Raw genomic sequence first — 17995 nt, 5'->3', positions numbered from 1 at the left:
CTGAGGTCTCTGCTAGGACAGACGTCACCCTCCCTGAGCCTGTTTCCTCAGGCGAAGGACACTTTACGGAGCTGTGACAAGGGTTAAGTGCGATTATGAAGTGCTTAACCACTGGGGGCATAGTTAGTGCTCACCATGGTTATATTGGTTGAGCCCTCCTCATCCTCAGCAACACTCCTGACAGGTGAGGCTGGGCTACATCAGCCTCAGTTAACGCCAAGGATTTCCAGGAGCCCTTAAAAGGGCGGGAAACAGTACTGTCGGGTTGCTGAGCGGGGGAACCTGGTCCTTAAGGTTTCTGGAACCCTTCAAGGGCATTGACCCTTTAAAGGGCGTGGCTTCCGGAAAGGGGGCGGGGGAACCTCCAGACCGGGGCGGAGCCAGAGGTCTCAAGCTCCGGAAGCGAGGGTGCAAATATGAATATGCTAATATGCCCAGGTTCACCGTGAACTGGAGGGCGCTGGTTGGTCTGGACGCGCAGAACCCGCCATTAGAAAGGAAAAGAAATGAAGAGGACGCGGAGGCGCATCTGGGCTGCTGGACGGAACCAAGCCCAGACAGCCCTCGCGCTGGGCGAAGACATCTGTCCCCCAGCCCGCGGGTCTGGAGTCCCCACTAGTGCCACCCGTTGGTTCCTCTGGCCCCTCATTGCAGGTGATGAAGAGGTGGGAGTGAGGTTCTGTTGGCAGCATTGAGGGGTTCTGTACGAACCTAGGAGCCAAAAGTTTCTTGCCAGTAATTCCACCTTGTTTTACAGATGGAGAAACTGAGGTTCAAGAGGTCAAGGCCTTTCTCCAAGGTCTCAGTGCTGGCGGCAGAAGCGTTCAGTTTAGCACTGGTCTTGTTTTCATGAAGGTGTGTGAACACCACTCTGTAGGTGAAGAAGAGCAGTAACCCCAAATGCAGCAGAACTTGGTATATTACCAAGCATGTCCTGGACTGCCCACCAGCCCGGAGGATGTAGAAAAGAAGACTTCCTGGGGAAAGATGAAAGGCATTGGGGTGGCAGCCAGTGGCAGGAGCAGGCAAGGACAAATTATCATAGGCTGGTCTGCAATAGGTTGCTATATAAGAGGTGATGAAATGTTACAACTTCCCTGAGAACCAGCTCAGAGGAAATGAAAGGGGAACGGAAAGCATAAAGGTTAGATTTAAGGCAGCACTTTCTCCCAGGGGTGATAATGGGGTGCTTTGTTCAGTGACCAGGGAAGGCTGTGGACTCGTCCCGTCTCTCCCACTTCTGAGGCCTTTGGGAATCCATCTTCCTCCTGTCCCATGTGGGCCTGCTTAGAGGACAGGAAGGAATGATTGACTTTGAAAAGTCCCCATCACTCAGGTAGGAGGTCCTTCCCCCGATGAGCCTCTTGGGCTCTTTGCTGAGGGGGAGGACAGCAGATGCGTAGGCTCCAGGGCCCTGGGGGGGTGGGCGCGGGGGTAGGAAGCAGCAGTCATGGCATCTCTTGCAACATACTCCCTGCCAAATTGATTCAAATTGGCTTGGATATGAACATATGATTAAAGGAGCGGCGCGATTCATTTATCAAGAGAGATTAAAGAGCGGCATCTGCGCAGCCTAGCTGGGGGACAATTAAGGAGCAAATCGCTAAGTGTCTGTGCCACCAGGCATGGGGGCGGGGCCTGGGGGAAGGACAACGGGGAGGTCTGCCAAGAGGACACAGGACAAAAGGAGGTGGTTGGGGAATCACCACGTGCTGCTGTTTTCTCTGCGCACAGACTGGGCACCATGGGGAGCCTCAAAGGGCTTTGGGCACCCCCATGCCTCTTATCCAGGAGTCAGAGCAGTCCCGGTGGTCTGAGATTACAGAGGAGGATCTAGCGAGGCGGCTTTGAGCCTGGCACAGGGACAGATTTGCTGTCTGTTTTGTGGGAATCACTTACATCTTAGGGACCAAGGCGACCATGAGTGTACAGGTTGGGGCAGGAGCTTAGAGAGCTTAGAAGGCATATCCCGAATGAAGATGGGCTTTGATGGCCTTGCAGCTCCTGGGGCTCCCCTAGGGAGTTTGGTGTGGAGGGAATTGCCCCCTTCCTAGTCTGGAGCCCAGCACACTGGCCAAGATGCTTTGCTGCATCTCAAAGTGTTGGTCATGTAAGGTGATGTCCAGCTTCCCTGGACACCCTGTGGAGTTCCCCATCACCACCTAGCATTCCCTGCCTCAGGGCCTTTGCTTAAGTTCTTTCTTCCTAGCACACCTGTACAGCAATATCTATCTGTAGAAGTGCGTGAGTGCGTGTGAGCCAAGTTGCTTTAGTTGTGTCCAACTCCTTGCGACTCTATGGACTGTAGCCTGCCAGGCTCCTGTGTCCATGGGATTCTCCAGGCAAGAATACTGGAGTGGGGTGCTGTGCCCTCCTCCAGGGGATCTTCCTGACCCAGGGATCGAACCTGCATCTTTTACAACCCCTGCATTGGTGGGCAGGTTCTTTACCACTCGTGCCACTTGGGAAGTGCAATCCTTTATTCAAGTACCAGCTCAAAATACCAGCTCCTTTTAGAAGCCTTCCCAGTTCCTGACCCTCCTCTCTCAGTGACAGAACCTCCTCTCTCTTATAACATGCCCAAAACAACTTGTCCTTTTCTGTCTCATGTAATTATTTCCAAAGGGGTCTGCCCTAGCCCTAATCCATGAGTCCCTGGAGGACAAACACTATGTTTTACTCCTTTCTACTCACCCAAAAGGAAAAGGAAAGTGAAGTCGCTCACTCGTGTCTGACTCTTTGCAATCCCATGGATTGTAGTCTACCAGGCTCCTCCATCCATAGGATTTTCCAGGCAAGAGTACTGAAGTGGGCTGCCATTTCCTTCTCCAGGAGATATTCCTGACTCAGGGATTGAACCCAGGTCTCCTGCATTGTGGGCAGTTGCTTTATCGTACTCACCCAAAGCTTGTACATATTAGGAGGTGTGGTACATATTTTCCGTGTCTAACTCCTCTACTAGAATATCCACTTCATGCAGGCAGGACCTCATCCCGCCCCAGCATTTAGAACAGTGTCCAGATGACAGCCAGGCAGTGATGAAATATTTGACTGTTGAATGAATGAGCAGATGAATAATACATATTTTTTTGACTTGAACAGATCCCTCTGCCCCAGGCCAGGCTATCAGAGGTTGATGCTGGGACTTTCTCTCAATAATTAATCAGAGGCCCGAGTCAGCGTAGGTGAGCAGAGTTGGGATCTTGCCTGTAGGTCGACTTTTGTCACACTAGTTCCTTGGAAGAAAAAATGCACCAAGCTAGCTGAACGCAGGAGTAAAAGATGTGAACGACAGAACTGAACATGAAGAGTCAGCAGTTAAAAAGACAACCCAGTAACTTCACTTCTACTGCCTTCTGTATTCAACCTTCAGGGCAGTTTCTTTCATTCAAGATAGAGCCACATCACACTTCATTCCCATTCATTTTGGGGATGACTTTTCCCCCCCTTTCCCTTTCTTGCCCATTTCTAGATGCCTGACATCAGCAGTAGGCCTGTCTGATATCCTTTCTTGCCTACTTGTCCAAACCAGGAGAGCCTGATTGACCAGCTGTAAATATGCATGCAGGGATTATAACTGGTCATATTACAAGAGGTAGAGAAGGAGGAGGGTCATTTGTTTCTTGTCCTTTTGCATGAGCTGTCTTTCAGCTGTCAGGAAGAGAACCAAGTGTGGATTGGGACATGCAGGCAGGGATTGAGCAGGGTGGAGAAGCCAGCACACCCAGCCTATTCAAGTTGCCCTATGGCCCATGGGATTGGAGGTCAGAGAGAGTTCTGCCAAGTATTGATCAGAAAGTCATCTTTGGAACCTCCCTGGTAGTCCAGTGGTTAGAATCTGCCTGCCAATGCAGGGGACACAGTTCGATCCCTGGTCTGGAATGATTCCACATGCTGTGGGGGAACTAAGCCTGTGTGCTCTAGAACCCATGCTCTGAAACAACAGAAGCCACTGCAATGAGAAGCCTGAGCACACCGACTGGAAAGGAGCTAGCCGCCACTCGCCACAACTAGAGAAAGCCCGAGCATAGCAACAAAGACCCAGCACAGCCAAAAATAAAAAAGTTTTAAAAAGATCTAATAAACGTTTGCATCCTTAAAAAGGAAGACAGGATTTCTGTAATTGGCAAGATTTAACAATCAGAGTAACCTCAACATTCCCAAGTGGAGGCCAGGGTAGGACAAGACCTGGACGGCTCTGCCAACCTGAATTACAATCCTTGGGCTTTTAAAACAGAAGGGAGGTTTATGTCTTTCTTGACCGGTTCTCTCACCCACTGCCTCTGCCTGCTCCAGATGACCTGCCAAAGCTCTCTGAGTGGCACTGGTCTGACATGGCAGCGAGTCAGAGGCCAGGGTGACTCCCCCCGGTCCTCAGCAGCAGCCTTGCTCTGCTCCCATGTGCTGACCCTAGACTTTACTGAGCCTGAAGGAACAGGAAGGAAAACTGGCAGTGCCAGGAGAAAAAGGACGTTTATTTCCATACATCAGGTAAATGGGGAGGAGAGCACAGCCCAATGAGTACACACCAGTTGCAGGAGAGAAGAGGAGGACAGATGGGAGCGGCGCCAGGCACTGCCCTTGGGCCCCCAAGTCTGGAGGTGCTGGTGGGATGATCTTTGTGTGTGGGGGGGAGCTGGGACTGTCAGTCCCCAGGTTGTCATGTCTGGGATAAGTGTGTGTGGGCAGGGCGATTAGAAGAAGAAAAATGACTCAGGCTCAGGTCTCAGGGTGAGGACTTGTGTCTAACACACCTTAGTACTGACCAAAGCCTCCATCTTCAGTTTTTTTCAGTCACAAGCCCTCCACCCAAGGCCTTCCCTCTCCAGTTGAGCCTGTGATCCAGGCAACCTGGACTGAGGGGGAGGGAGGCAGTGCTTGGATAAGCCCCGAATTGGCGTAGGTGGAGCGGGTTTACTCTTAAATAGGTCATTGCACATAACACACGGATGAGACGAAGGGGGATGGGGGCTGGAAGTTCCTGCTGGTACGTCCACACCCCTGTCTGTGTAGGCTTGCTCAGCTTGAACCCAGAAGCACCTGAGAGTCCCTCCCCACTCAGACTCTTAAGAAGCTGGACCCAGCTCTGCTCACCAGTCTCTCCAGCTGCACAGAGAAAGGCCTGCTCTCTGAAGAGTAAAGATGAAGCTGGGATTCCTCTAGTCGTTCCCGGTGTGGGGAGGCGGGCCAGCTGCCGCGGCAGCCCCCCTCCCACTCTCAGGGATACAGCTGCGATGGAGAGGTTGGGTATTTAAATTAAAAAAAGTAAATAGACAGCAGGCACTGAGAAGAGAAAGCCCTCGCCCCAAGCCAAGGGGGAAGGAATTGCTGTTTCCTGCCCCAGACTCCACCCCACGGACCCAGCAACCCGAGAATGTCCCAGTAGGCAATCTGTCCACCGTCCCTGAGCGGGGCGCTGACATGGAGGTCAACCTGCTGGCTCCGTGTGGTGCCAAGCCACCTGCCACCCACGGTGGCCCAAGGCAGGAGCAGAAAGTTCTCTTTTCAGAATTGCTCTTCCCTCCACTCTTCCACGTGGAGATGTCAGATACCCACAGCCTGGGAAGCCCCCAGACCGAAGAGGGTCAGGGGTTTCCCGTGCAGATCCGCAGTCGGATGGGGGAGACCCGTGCCCCACGAGACAGGCGCCCGTGGCAGCAGGAGGCGGTGGGTGGGAGGGGTCCACACCACTCCCCTGGGCTATGCGTTGGTCTCTGTCTGCTTGGCCTCTGTGTCACTGTCACTCAGATAGTTGTGGGAGTATCGGGGCCTGGAGGTGCCGTCGAGAAGGTCGTGCTCATCGTCTGAACGGTCAGGGGCAAGGGACTTCCAGTAGCTGGTGGGGCTGCAGGGAGAGAGAAACCAGATAAGAGGAGGGGCGCTTTTACCTTCAGCACCAAGGCCTTTGGTCCAAAGGAAGCCCCACCCCCAACCTTGTCACAGCATTCCCCAAAGCCACAAATTGAGAAATAGAAGTGAGATTCCCTGGTTTCCCCAGAAGATACTCAGAGTAGTAGGAGGAAGGACATCTCTTTGATTCTGAGAACTTTCTACAACTCTGAAGAAAGCAATGCTGAAGAGCGGTGGGTCTCGAACTTGAATGTGCATAAGAATTGGCTGCGGATCCCGTGTTCTTTCCCCAAGAAGTTCTCATTTGCTAGCTCTTGGGTGAAACCCAGGAATTCTGCATTTTCAACTCCCTCTCTGGAAGATTCTGCTACAGGCAGTGTATGGATTGCATTGACTTGGAGACTGGAGATCTGGTGATTACAGGACTACAACCTGTCTTAGTAAAGGTTACTCCCCAAAAGATTCCTTCTAAGGAGAGGCTTTCCCCATTGAATACTCCCAGATCACAACCCTGCCTCCTAATCAGATTTTTCTGAGGATGGTGAGAATTTCTATCTTTGACCATGACACCATCTACTCACAAGGAATGGAGACTGAGGATGTAGGAGCTGGCAAGACCTCTGTTTGAGGGTGGCAAAGTCATCCCTGTCTTGATCCCACAATCCAACCCCATAGTCTTCATCAGGCCACTGGGAGCCTTGCACTCCCTCCCCGACCAAGGTATGAAGCATTTCTCCCTGGACGGAGCAGACTCATGGTGTCCAGCATGGATGGGATCTCTCTTCCACTTCTAGTCACCTTCTCTTTTTTATCTTTTCCAAAGCCTTAGAGCACCCTTCCCCTGCCCCTCCCACCTTCGCTTCTGAACTGTAATTTCAGCACTGCTGGAGAAAATGCAGCCCAAGATGGCTCCACCCCTACCAGTGCCCTGCCTCAGTGGGCCCCTGCTTCCAGATCCTAGAGAGCTTCTGCTAGGATAAACAGGAATCCTGTGATTTCAATGCCTCCCATTCTGATTTACGGATCTGAGGAAGGCCCTTGTTTACTAAACCTGTCCGAGATCTTGTATCTCTAAACCAAAACAGGAGGAAAGAGCGTTCTCCAAGAAAGAACCACATTCTCAGCTTTTCCAACGGTGGTGAGGAAAGGATTTGATGGCTGGGTATTTCCTGTATGTGAGACACTGTCCCAGACAGGCTGGATGTGCTTATTCTTTACCACGTAAAACGTCATGAGGAAGCTGGTTCAAAGAGACAAGCAGCTTGCCCAAGGTCACACAGCCAGTATGTAAATCTGAACCTGGGACCTTAGGCCTCAGAGCCTCTTGAGGACTCCACCTTGTCACCAGACCGGTGACCTGAGGAGAAAACAAGAAGAAACCTGCGTTCTCCCCACTGGCCTGGGTGAGAGCCCGGGGGTGTGTATAGGTCGGTCTCTCTCTCTCTCTCTGCCCCTGGGGAGCAGGAAGAGCCTGATAGAATACATGTTCAATTATGCAAAATGGTTCAGGAATGGGGCAGCCTGGTTAATAGTTATCGTATGTCTCATGAATGAATTACCATTTTTAAAGGAATCAGAATAGCACAAAACACATTTAATACAAACTAGACTGAACATAAATGAGTCTTACTTGGATGGGCCACAGGCACTTAAGGACTCTGGGGTGTCTCAGGGACAAAATTATAAAGCTCAACGAGGACTGTGCAACATAGGAAAAATTGGGGTCGTTTTAGCTTTTGGATTGTTTGAATTCTGAATTAGTGGGAGCCTGGTTTTATTTTCTTTTTTTTTTTTTTAGACAGAACTTCTGGGAACTCAAGGCTAAGGTCTGCTGTTGGGCAAAGGAAGGAACTGGCTTTGTGGAAAGACAGCAGGGTTATTTTAAGGGCAAAGGAAGGGGTGAGGTAGATGCCAGGGCTGGGACCCAGATGAAAGTGGGGTGCTCCTTTCCTTCCTCACATGTCTCCTCAGACTGGAGCTGCAGCCCCCACTTCCACATTCCTGTGCCTGCCAGGCAGACACCTGGATGAATGACAGCTGGGTTTCAACACCATTCCATCCAGATGCTGGGCGCAGTGGCAGAGGCAGCCGGGAGGGGTACATGCCAGGCCCCTCTCTCCCCTGCTCCCACCTTGGATGCTCCTTAGCCAGTTTCCTTTGTGGCTTCTGCAGCCACAGCTGTGACCAACAGCAGGTAGCTAGCCCCCTTCCCCAGGGCAGAGTCAGGGCTGCAATTTGAACATTTTAACCAAATGGTTTCAAACGCTTTCCTTCCCACAAGCCAGTGTTTCCTGCTCCATGCTGTCACAAAGGATTTGGTGCACAAGCTAATTCCCGCTGGGCGAGCCCAGGGTGGCGGTCCCCTCCCCCACCCTTTGCTGGGATGCTTTCCTGTTCAGAATTCTCGAAGGTCCCCATCGCCAGGTGGGAAGCTAAGCCACTCAGCCCCTGCCCCAACTCTTCACAGTTTATTTGCCCAAAGCCAGTTCCCCCTGAGTCCAACTAGGTCCTCTCTCCCCCAGCCCTTCTCTTGCCAGCTCTGTATTGGTTGGTTAGCTTCTGGCTTGGTGCCCACTCTCCCCGCAGTGAATCCAACCCTTGTTGGAGGTGGTGGTGTGTAGGGTTTCAGGACTACTCCTGTGTTCCTGGTGGACAAAAAGGGCTGTGCTGGTGGCTGAAGGAAGAAACAGGTTGTATGTGTTTTTGTTCTTGCTGGGTCAACGGTGATGACGGACTGAGTCACTGGGGTCTGCAGTCCACCAGCTGCTGGGCAGTGTCGGATGTCCTGGCTAGGCCCGTGTCTCCCTCTTCAGGTATTAGTGCAGTGCTCAGAAGGGCCTGGCCCGCTCTGCTTCCCAAACCTCCCCTCATAGCCCATCAGCTGACTTCCTGCCCTGGGGCAGTAGGGCATTTAGCAGGGTGGTTGAGTGGAAAGCTGCGATGGTCACAATATCATGATCCTTGCCTTTTCTCACTGCGGTGCTGACAGCAGCTCCCTAGAACAACTGAGATGCTTCCTGCTCCTCCCAGAGCATCCTGCAACCATCTGGCACATGCGGGAAGCCACAGAGCAGGTCTAAATCCAAGGGCTTGGTTCTGGAGCAACTCAGGGCCCACAGAATCTGAGTTGGCCATGAGCCTGGTCTGGGTTCAGGTTCCACCTCCCCCATACTGTCTCCCCAAACCCATCCCATCACCATCTCCAAGCAGCTGCAAGTAACATTCACTTTCACAGGCTCCATTCCTTAAAACGAAACTGGTCCCTTTTGGTAGAAATCAGCCCAAGTCCGTGTGCTTGCTCAGCAGCTCCACTGCATAAGAGGCCCACAACCATGCAACACGTGTGTGTTAGTTCATGCATCAAGGAAACACTGCCCGTGCCCCAGGGGGGCTATGCTCTAGAGTCATACCTCCTGGGAAGCAGCAAGCTTGCCCTGGGAGGGTACCATGCCAAAAACAGCTTCATATAAGCAGGGTGATCAAAATGTCACCACCCACCAGGGAGAGTGGCAACAATGGTATTCCAGTGAGTCAGTCTTTGCCTTTTTTCGGAGGTGGGGGTGTGGGCATAAAGGGTCTAACAGCTTGATCTTCCTTCCCACAGGGAGAAGGCTGGGAGAGGCAGGAGAGCCAGGAGGGGGCTGTCACTCAACAGCTGCTAATTTCTATTCATTAAAACTTTACAAGATGAGCTAAGATGAGGTGACGCCCATGTGTGGGCTTCAGGTGGGAGGGGTGGGGAGAGAGTCAGGCATCTCCAGGTCTGCTGCAGGGTGTGGTGCTGTGGGTGCTGTAAGCCTTGCACTCTGAGCCTCAAGATCCATGCCAGAGGGGAAGATGACATTGCAGGGCAGAGGGAGAGCTGAGCAAAAGGCCCCTTAATTGCTGGTGGCCACTGATGCATCAACTCACATCGGGGGGTCAGTTCCAGCCCTTTCCCGGGCCCAGCCTTTCAGGGCTATGGGCAAAAGCTCTGCATGTATGCTGCTAGGCCCATACAGTAAATATTACGCTCATGTGATCTGCCTTGGGTCATACAGAGGATTGGTTAAAGGTGAGCTGAAGAGATTTCATCCAGATCCTGGCAACATCACTTTCCAGCTCAGTAACCTTGGCAAACGACTTAACCCGCCTGAACCTCACCTTCTTTTCCTAGAAAATGGGCTCGTGATCGGATCTTTGTTTTGGGGTTAGTGTGAGGATTAAGTGAATAAAATACGGCAAGTATCTTAGGGGGGTGGTCCCTGGCCCAGGGTAAGGGCTTGCTAAGTGGGAGTTGTGACTTGACGTCACCAGCGAGTTCCTCGTTGGGCTCAGAACGACTGACTAGCTCAGCCAGCCTCTGCTCTCTGAGGGAGCCAGGAGGCTCTGCGAGGCCAGGCTTGCTGGAGAGGAACGCAGGAGGGGCCCGAGTGGTGGCGAGTGGGCCGGGAGCACGTTAGTTCACACCGAGTGGCACACGCCATGCTCTGCACTCCGTGCCGGGTGCCACCTACTGCACTAGTCGCTCTCGGGCCTGTACAGGTACCGCATCATCAGGCTGTCCACCTCCTTCTTGCGCTTCTTCTCCTCCTTCCGGGACTGCCGGCGCCCCTGCCCGGCCTCCTCATCCTCCGCAGCCGGGCCCTTCTTCACGCTCGAGCGGCTGTGGCCCGAGATGGTAGAGCCGCTGGACGAGGAGGAGGAGGTGGTGGAGGAGGAGGAGGAGGACTCCGTTCTCTTCCGTCTCGATTTGGCCTTCTTCTTGCTCTTCCGAGAGCGCCCCTTCTTCCGCTGCCTGTGCTCCGAGGAATCTTCGGAGCTGGAGCTGGAGCTGGAGCTACTCCTCCTCTTGCTCCGGCTCTTCCGGCTGCCGCGGGACCGAGACACGTCTGCGGCCGAGGCGGAGCGGCGAATGCTGGTGGCTCGCTCTGGAGGGTCCAGCTGGGCGCTGCGGGTGCTCTGGATGCTCTTCCGGTCATCCTCCTCAGAGTCCGGCTCCAGGCTGCTCCGGTGGAACGGGGTGGGTTTGTAGCTCAGGACCTCGTTGATGGCGGCCTCCAGGTCTGGGTCCAGGTAGGAGCGGCGGCTGACCGGGCGGATGCTGGAGCCCAGAGGCTCCTCCGGGGTGGAGGAGGCGGAGGCGCGAGGCCGGGGTGGCACCGACAGACTGCGGGCCAGAGACGACGGGTGGCTGTACTGCGAGTGTGCCTCGCTCAAGGCCACGCTGGCTCCATCGTCCCAGTCGTCCAGGCAGCTCCGGCCCAGGGACAGGCGGGAATCGGGGCTCTCCCGGCCGAGGAGTGAGGCCCGGCCTAAGGAAGGGCTGAGGGTCACCGATAGGCTGTCGAGCCGGGAGGTGCTGCGACGGGAACTGGGGGAGCCCGACAGCGAGAAGCTCAAGGAGGAGCGCACCCCGTCCTCGCCGCCGGAGCCGCGCCGGGTGGCCGAGGAGGCCCGGCTGACCGGCGCTGAGACGGCCGAGGCCCGGTCCAAGTCTGAGCCCCAGTGCTTCTCCAGCCGGCTCGTGCGGCCCCCGACGCCGCCGGAGAGGACCGAGCCGCCCTCGTCTGGCTCCTCGGACTTTCTGGCCGAGCCCGGCTCCTCCTTGGGGCCCCCGCGGGCCTTCCGAGGGGGCCTCTCTGGGGAGGCCGGCCGCTCGCTCAGGGTGGTGAAGAGCGAATCCTCGTCCCCGGTGCCCCCGATGGAGTCCTTCAGGGTGAGCCGCTTTCGGTAGCTCAGCGAGCTGAGCACTGAGGCCGGCCTCTCCTCCACCCCCTTGCCCTCCTTCCCCGCGGTGCTGAGGGCGGTTCTGGCATGGATAGATTCGGGGGCAGCAGAGAGAGAATGAGAGAGAGAGAGAGAGGCATTAAACCCAGAGAATAAAGACACCGGGGGAGGGAGGAGGAGGAGGAGGAGGAAGAAGGAGAGCTCGCAGCAGCTCTGGCAAAGTGGCGCTGAGCACGTCGGAGGAAATGAAGCAAAATAATTTGCGTCAGTGAAAATAGCTTCACGGAGAATGTCATGTAAATTAGACTATTGTTCTATTTCATCACTTTTCCCCCTCTAAAACGTTTAGTTCAATTTATTTCATTGTCAACTACCTGGAGCCTGGTGCCACGCTGCGGTGAATGGCAGTGGGGCGGGGAAGGCAGCATTTTCTGCAATAACAAAATGTTTGGCCGAATACATTAAACCAATTAGAGGGGGGCTGGCTGGGTGTTTGTGGTGAGGGTCTGGGCTTGGCAAGGGGCCTCAGGGGCATTAGAGAAGGAATTGTGGTTGTGGCTTAGTTGCTAAGTTGTGTCCCCGGACTCTCTGCCACCCCCCTGGACTGTAGCCTGCCAGGCTCCTCTGTCCATGGGATTTCCCAGGTAACAATACTGGAGTGGGTTGCCATTTCCTTCTCCAGGGGATCTTCCTGACCCAGGGATCGAACTCGCGTCTCCTGCATTGGAAGGTGGATTCTTTACCACTGAGACACCTGGGAAGCCCTTGTGGGAAGAGAGGAATTACTCTTTCTACCCAGCACACCAGCTGTCTCTCGGAGGGGGTGGAACAGTGTGTCCTGGGGGATCAGGATGGCTCTGAGTTGGGAGGGGGTAGTCAGCAGAGAAGGGGTGGCAGGAGGGGTAAGAGCAGGGGACCCATGCTGGCCAAGAGGTGAGGAATGGGAATCAGAGTCCCACATTTCTGGGTTAGCTGCCTGTGCCATCAGAAGACCGTGACTGGCCTGGACAACAGGGGAGCCAGTTTCTGCAGTAGATGGGTGTTAGCAGAAAGCATAGCAGAGGCCAAGTGAAAAGACCAGAGGAAGAAGAGAACAGGCAGAGAATGAAGTGTGTCTGTAGCTGTGATGGGGAGTCAAGGGGAACTGAGGCCTCTTCTGCTACTATTCCTACCAAGACCTCAGAGGTCTAAAGCTGGCCCTGTCCAGGGTTGTGGGATACAGAGTCTCCCTGTGCCCTATTTCAGTCTTGATTCCAAGGACACAAACCATCAGGCAGTTCGATCAACATTTGTTGAATGAATGAGTAGGGATGAAGTTAAACCTACACCAAACCAAAGCCCTGAGCCTGGTAAAGGAAATATTCCTTAGGCAAAATAATGGTGACGCAGACCCTGAGTTAAGAAGAAACCAGGCAAGAAAGAGACGCAGGTGGCGTGAGGCACACCCTTTGGGATCAAGGCACTGCTCATCCATCCCTGAGGCATGAGGTGGCCTTTGCTCTCAGCGAAGGCCATGTGCTTACCTGGAACTCTTCAAGCTGCCGTCGTCAGAAGCCGCCTTGGAAGGCCCTTTGTTTTTAGACAGCCATGACTTGACACCGTCGACCCGGTCCTCCAGCTCCGAGTCCACGTCTGAGTCCCCCTCGCTGTGGGATAAGGAGCAGAAAGGTAGGCAAGGCTGGGAAGAGGTGATGACCCACGGTCCAGGAGGGAGCACTAAGTGGCAGCAGGTTTGTCTCAGCGGGGGGTGGGATGCAGGGCGGCATGCGCATCAGTGAGTCAGAGAGAACAAGAGAGGTTAGACCAGAGCACACCTTTCACAAAGACCCTGCCCCGCCCAGCAGGCCACACTGTGTGACAGCCACCAAGAAGACCCTGAGGAGCATGGAGGCACCTCCACCCCACTTTCTGGGACAAGCTGCTGTTCAGCCGACCGAGAATGACAGGGAGACCATCCATTCATCAATTATAGCTAAATGGCTCTTGGTTAAAAAGCGGAGTCAGGGGCCCTTCACCTCCTCCCTGAGGCCTGTTCTGCTGTTCTTGTCTGCCTGTTCCCCCACATGTGGCTACGGCTACTCCCACTTTCCATGACTTCACTGCAAAAGGAGGGTTGGTGGTGATGGGACGGAGAAGAGAAGGGCTTTATTATGACTTAAGTGAACTTGAACTTGGAGTCTCCTGGGCTGATGGCAATGCCAACCTGGGCACTACAGACTGTACCCCAGATCCGTCCTGAAGCTCCCCTTGGCCTTTCAGAAACAGAGAAAGGACAGGGTAGGGCAGCAGCATTTTCCAAGGGGCTGGTCACAGCTCCAAGATCCAAGCTGCACCAGGAGATTGGGGTGGGGGGCGCCCAGAAGTCCCCGGCAAAGGCTCTGTCTCTCCTAGCTCCTCTTCCTCCCTCAGGTAGCCTGTGGCTCTTGCTCCCCAAAGGCTTTTACTGGCCAAGCTGACCTGAGCCCTCTCGATAGCCCACAGGAGTCAAATTCTGATGCTGAAATCATGGAGATTTCTTCACAAAGCAGCAAGGGCTTGGAGACAGCTTCTGAGTGAGAATGCTTCTAGAATTCTGCAAAATGTCTGCTCACCATGTTCCCTGCTATGGATACGCTAGGATTTCTCCTTGATATAAATTTCCTTTCATCTGTGTCAACAGGAGCAGCCCCGTTCCTGAATTATGTTCTTGAATAAACAGTCACACAGGCATGTACACACACACACACACACACAGAGAGAAGAAACCACACCACCAGACACTGTTCTGGGGACTGTGAGACAGCAGGACTCGTGGGGAGGGGAATAAAGAGGCGTATTTTATGGGCTTCCGTCAAATACAGAATTATAACAAAGACGAGGCTGGCTGATGCCCCGGGTAAACAGGAGTTTAGTAGACAACCCCGAAACCGTTAATGCAAGCCCTGTGCCCATCTGAGCCCGGCAGATTTACTGTGGTGCACAGGCCCCATGGAACGCCAATACCTCCTGATTTATACACCCGTGCAAAAAACCTCCTTCTCCAGCTTCAGAGCCTGTAATTTATCACTACCGTTCATAACCATATTGATTGCCTTTAGAAAGGAGGTGCTGTATGCATCGCAAAATCTATGTCTACATGTTAAAAGCGTTTCTGTATAAATCTCCCTTAATACTGTGCTGTTTACTGCTTTCATTAAGGTTATGGCAATAACAACTGTATCTCTAAGTAAATCGAAACATTATTTTTTGCCCGCCTTAGCACACGCGCTCAATAACTTGGAGCTCGGGCTCAGGGCTGCCGAGGGAAAGACCCACACCACCCCTACACCACCCTCTACCATCAGCAGGAACCGGGCTAGGACTGCAGACCCCCGTGTGCCTGCATGAGTGCACACTGGTGTGTGTGCACGCACATGTGTGCAGAATTTAGAATGTGAACTGAAATGCGCATTTTATCAGGCCTCGAAGCTCCAACAGCCCAAGGATGGCAGGGCTGGAACACACAGGGGACACACAGTTACGGGCCCAGAATACGAATTTGCCTCCTTACATTCAGAGCAGCGCATGAGTTGAGAAGCTGGCCTGCCTGCCCTCGCCTTCTCTTCAGTTTCAAGCCTATAGAGGATGTTTGGCTTCTTTTCCTTAAATAATCAGGCCCGTAAACAAACTTCAGGGCCAGGCCAGCTCAGGGGGCAGTTGAAATTTTAAATGGTCGGAATTAAACCTCGTGTCAAATACAATTTATGTCCAGGCTCATGTGCTATTAGTTAACTGGGAGCCGAATCGCGGGGGAACAAACAAACGGAGACAGAATGGCGAGGGATATTAATTGTGTGTGACAACCGGGCTCCAGCGGCCCTCTATCACTGTTACACACTATTACATTTATCATTAGCTCTCACGGAGTCCTTTGCGCTGCCGCCAGCCCATCCTGGCCAGAGGAGTAGGCCTGCCAGCAAGAGAGAGGGGAGGGGTGGAAACCCAAGGCCGCCCTGGAATAACAACCTCTAAAGACCAGCCCTGTTGAATCTGACGGAGGATCACTTCGATCTAATCCTCCTGAAGGTGCAAGCATCTGCACCTGCTGTCCGGCTCCCACCCAGAAAGAAGGAAACTGAAAGGGGGTGGGGCTACTGGGCTCCCCCCACCTGACTGACAGCTCCGGCACCAATGCCTGGGGCCTCCTGCCCCGAGGAGCCCGAGGAGCCCACGTCGGGTACAGTAAACACAGCTGGCTGTGTTCCCTCCCCCTGCCACACACAGCCTGCCACGCCATCATCCACAGTTGCTTGCTTTCTCCCAACAAGTAACTGTTAGATGCCTCTCTCCTTCTACCCCGTCTGCCAAAAGTAGGGGGGCGGACCTTTCAAAATGAAACACACCCACCTCTTTGACGTAGGTCAGGCTCCAAAGGAGCCCACAGATGGGGAGAAATCCAACCCAGATCTTCCCCCCCAAGAGGAAGAGGCCGGAAAGCGGCTACCAAGGGTAGCCACTTTCTGATGGAGCCCCCATCCTGCTGACCAAGGATGTGGGGGCCAGAAGCCTCCCAGGTGGAGCACCCTCATGGCCTGCCCTCTGCCTCCGACGCAGGCCCTGGCCTGCTGCCCTGCCTCCCCCAGGACAGAGTCAGCCCGGTTAGCGTGAGAGACTAGCTGGAGGAGGAGTGGAGGTCATTGTGTGTCCACATGCGACATGCAGCACAGCGGGAGCCCGGGGTTAGGGGCAGTTAGACACCACGCGAGGAGAGGCAGAGAGCATGTGCGCTCCAGTCCTCACGGTTTATTCTTTCTTTTCTGATACTTTGTCACCATGTCCTGCAAACTGGAAACAGAAAGAAAAGGGTGGGCAAGGGGGCCAAAAGAACACAGAAAAGTCAACGGGCAAACCAGGGTGGACCCTTCAGCCGAGGACCCCCTCCTTCTTCAGCAAGACAAGGCTCTGGCTGGCTAAGACCAGGAGGTTGGACAGTGCTGTGCTCAGAGGGAGGCTCAGAGGGAGGTTGCCTAGGGTACCATTTCCCTGCCCCAAAGGAGCAGGCTTCCTGGACAGCCCAGGAGCAGGATGGAGTCCCAGCCTTCACGCGGGATGGGGGGAAATCCCGGGGCAGGAGGGTCTGCCCAGGGCAGCCTTAGGAGCTTCTCCAGAGCCTACCCCTACTCCAGACTCACCCCTACCGCTGGTCTGCCTGCCTCGTGACTGCCTCCTCAGCCTAAGACCACAAATCTCCTAAACCTTTCCCCGGGTGGGTTTTATGAGAGAAAATCTCTGGTACTGTAACAAGACACCACGGCCCTTAAATCTCTGCTGTCCCCAGAGTGGGGCAGGCGCCATCAGAAATGCAGCTAAACGGGGGAATAACTCATCTTGAACAGGCAGAGCTGGAGAGCCAGGTCCTGGGAGGCCCAGGAAGGGGAATGGAGAGGACGTGGGGAGGGCTTCTCACGTGGGCACCACCTGTCCAGCCCTCAGCCGCCGTCGGATGGGGGTCCGTGCTGGGGTCTGGCAGTGAGGGGAGGGTGGGCAGGCAGCTCAGTGGTGGGGAGACCCAGGTCACAGCTGTTCTACCTGGTCTGGAGGTGGTCAAGAGGGCCTCCGAGCCGGCCACAGTTGCCAGAGGCCCCTCACCTATTGATGAGGTCCTCGTTCTCGTCGCTCTCCATCTCGTCCTCAATGGCGGCTTGCAGGTCCCCGATGCGCTTGAACGCTAGTTTCAGATCAGCCTGCAGGCTCTGGTTAGCAGCTTCCAGACTCTCCAGATCCATCTCCTAGAAGGGAGAGGGGGCAGTCCAGTCCATAGGAGGGCTGGCGTCTTATCCAGCTGCCCCAGAAAAGGCTGGCTTCACATCTTTCCAGGCCAGCAGCAGCTCTGTGGGTGCTGCAGAGAACCTGCAGAACTTTCTCTGCCCTGGTGTGGCTGGGCTGTGGGGGCCGGGCCTCACCTGAGGCAGAGCTGGTGCCACCCTCCTTAGCCCCTGGCCTGCCCTCAGGCTTGGTGGACTGTCTGTCCTCTTGGCACATTCTCATCCCTCCAATTCTCTAAACCATGGTTTTTTTGCAGCCCACCTCCACAAGCCCAGGGTGGGGAGGTGTGTGTTTAGCAGCCTCTCAGAGGGCTGCCGGCCTGCGGCCTCGTGGGTGGGGGGCATTACCAGTTCATGCTTCTTGCGGCTCGCCTCGGCTTCCTTCCTGGCAAGCTCGCCCATTTCCTCCTTGGTGTCCCGGAGCTGCCGCTGCAGCCTCTTGTTTTGCTCCTTCTCTCGGTTCTCAGCCGCCGCGCGCTGATCCCGTTCCTCAGTCAGCTTCTCCATGTTGTCCTTGAGCCGGCTGGCCAGGCTCTGGACAGGGCAGTGGAAAGAGAGATCCATCAGCGGGGCAGAGAATGGGGTGTGGCAGAGCTCCGGACTCAGGTGGGCAAGCACTAAAGCCCCAGGGTGGGTGGCTCCCTTTGCCGTTC

The 17995-nt window shown here is 54.6% G+C and overlaps 1 protein-coding gene across 32 annotated transcripts in view; it reads right to left on the bottom strand.

Annotated features, from left to right (window-relative positions):
• Positions 1-4454: 4454 nt before the first annotated feature.
• The window catches only part of MYO18A (myosin XVIIIA), a 101238-nt gene continuing 87697 nt past the window's right edge, over positions 4455-17995 (bottom strand). For 21 of the 32 annotated variants that reach the window (XM_086359961.1, XM_086359967.1, XM_086359969.1 and 18 more), the window contains 6 exons: positions 17691-17876; positions 17167-17306; positions 16318-16362; positions 13083-13205; positions 10347-11641; positions 4455-5845 (listed from right to left, as the gene is read on the bottom strand). In XM_086359961.1, coding sequence (XP_086216087.1) covers positions 10351-11641; positions 13083-13205; positions 16318-16362; positions 17167-17306; positions 17691-17876 — 1785 coding nt within the window. In that variant the 3' untranslated portion in view covers positions 4455-5845; positions 10347-10350. The remainder of the gene's footprint in view (positions 5846-10346; positions 11642-13082; positions 13206-16317; positions 16363-17166; positions 17307-17690; positions 17877-17995) is intronic. The other 11 variants (XM_086359986.1, XM_086359987.1, XM_086359989.1 and 8 more) reach the window with 3 other exon arrangements.

This window comes from Bos grunniens, chromosome 19 (genome assembly GCF_055505025.1).
Source record: "Bos grunniens cultivar Pamir isolate PY7600 chromosome 19, Bosgru_T2T1.0, whole genome shotgun sequence".
NCBI classification, from domain to species: Eukaryota; Metazoa; Chordata; class Mammalia; order Artiodactyla; family Bovidae; genus Bos; species Bos grunniens.
This window is presented reverse-complemented; position numbering and strand designations above follow the sequence as displayed.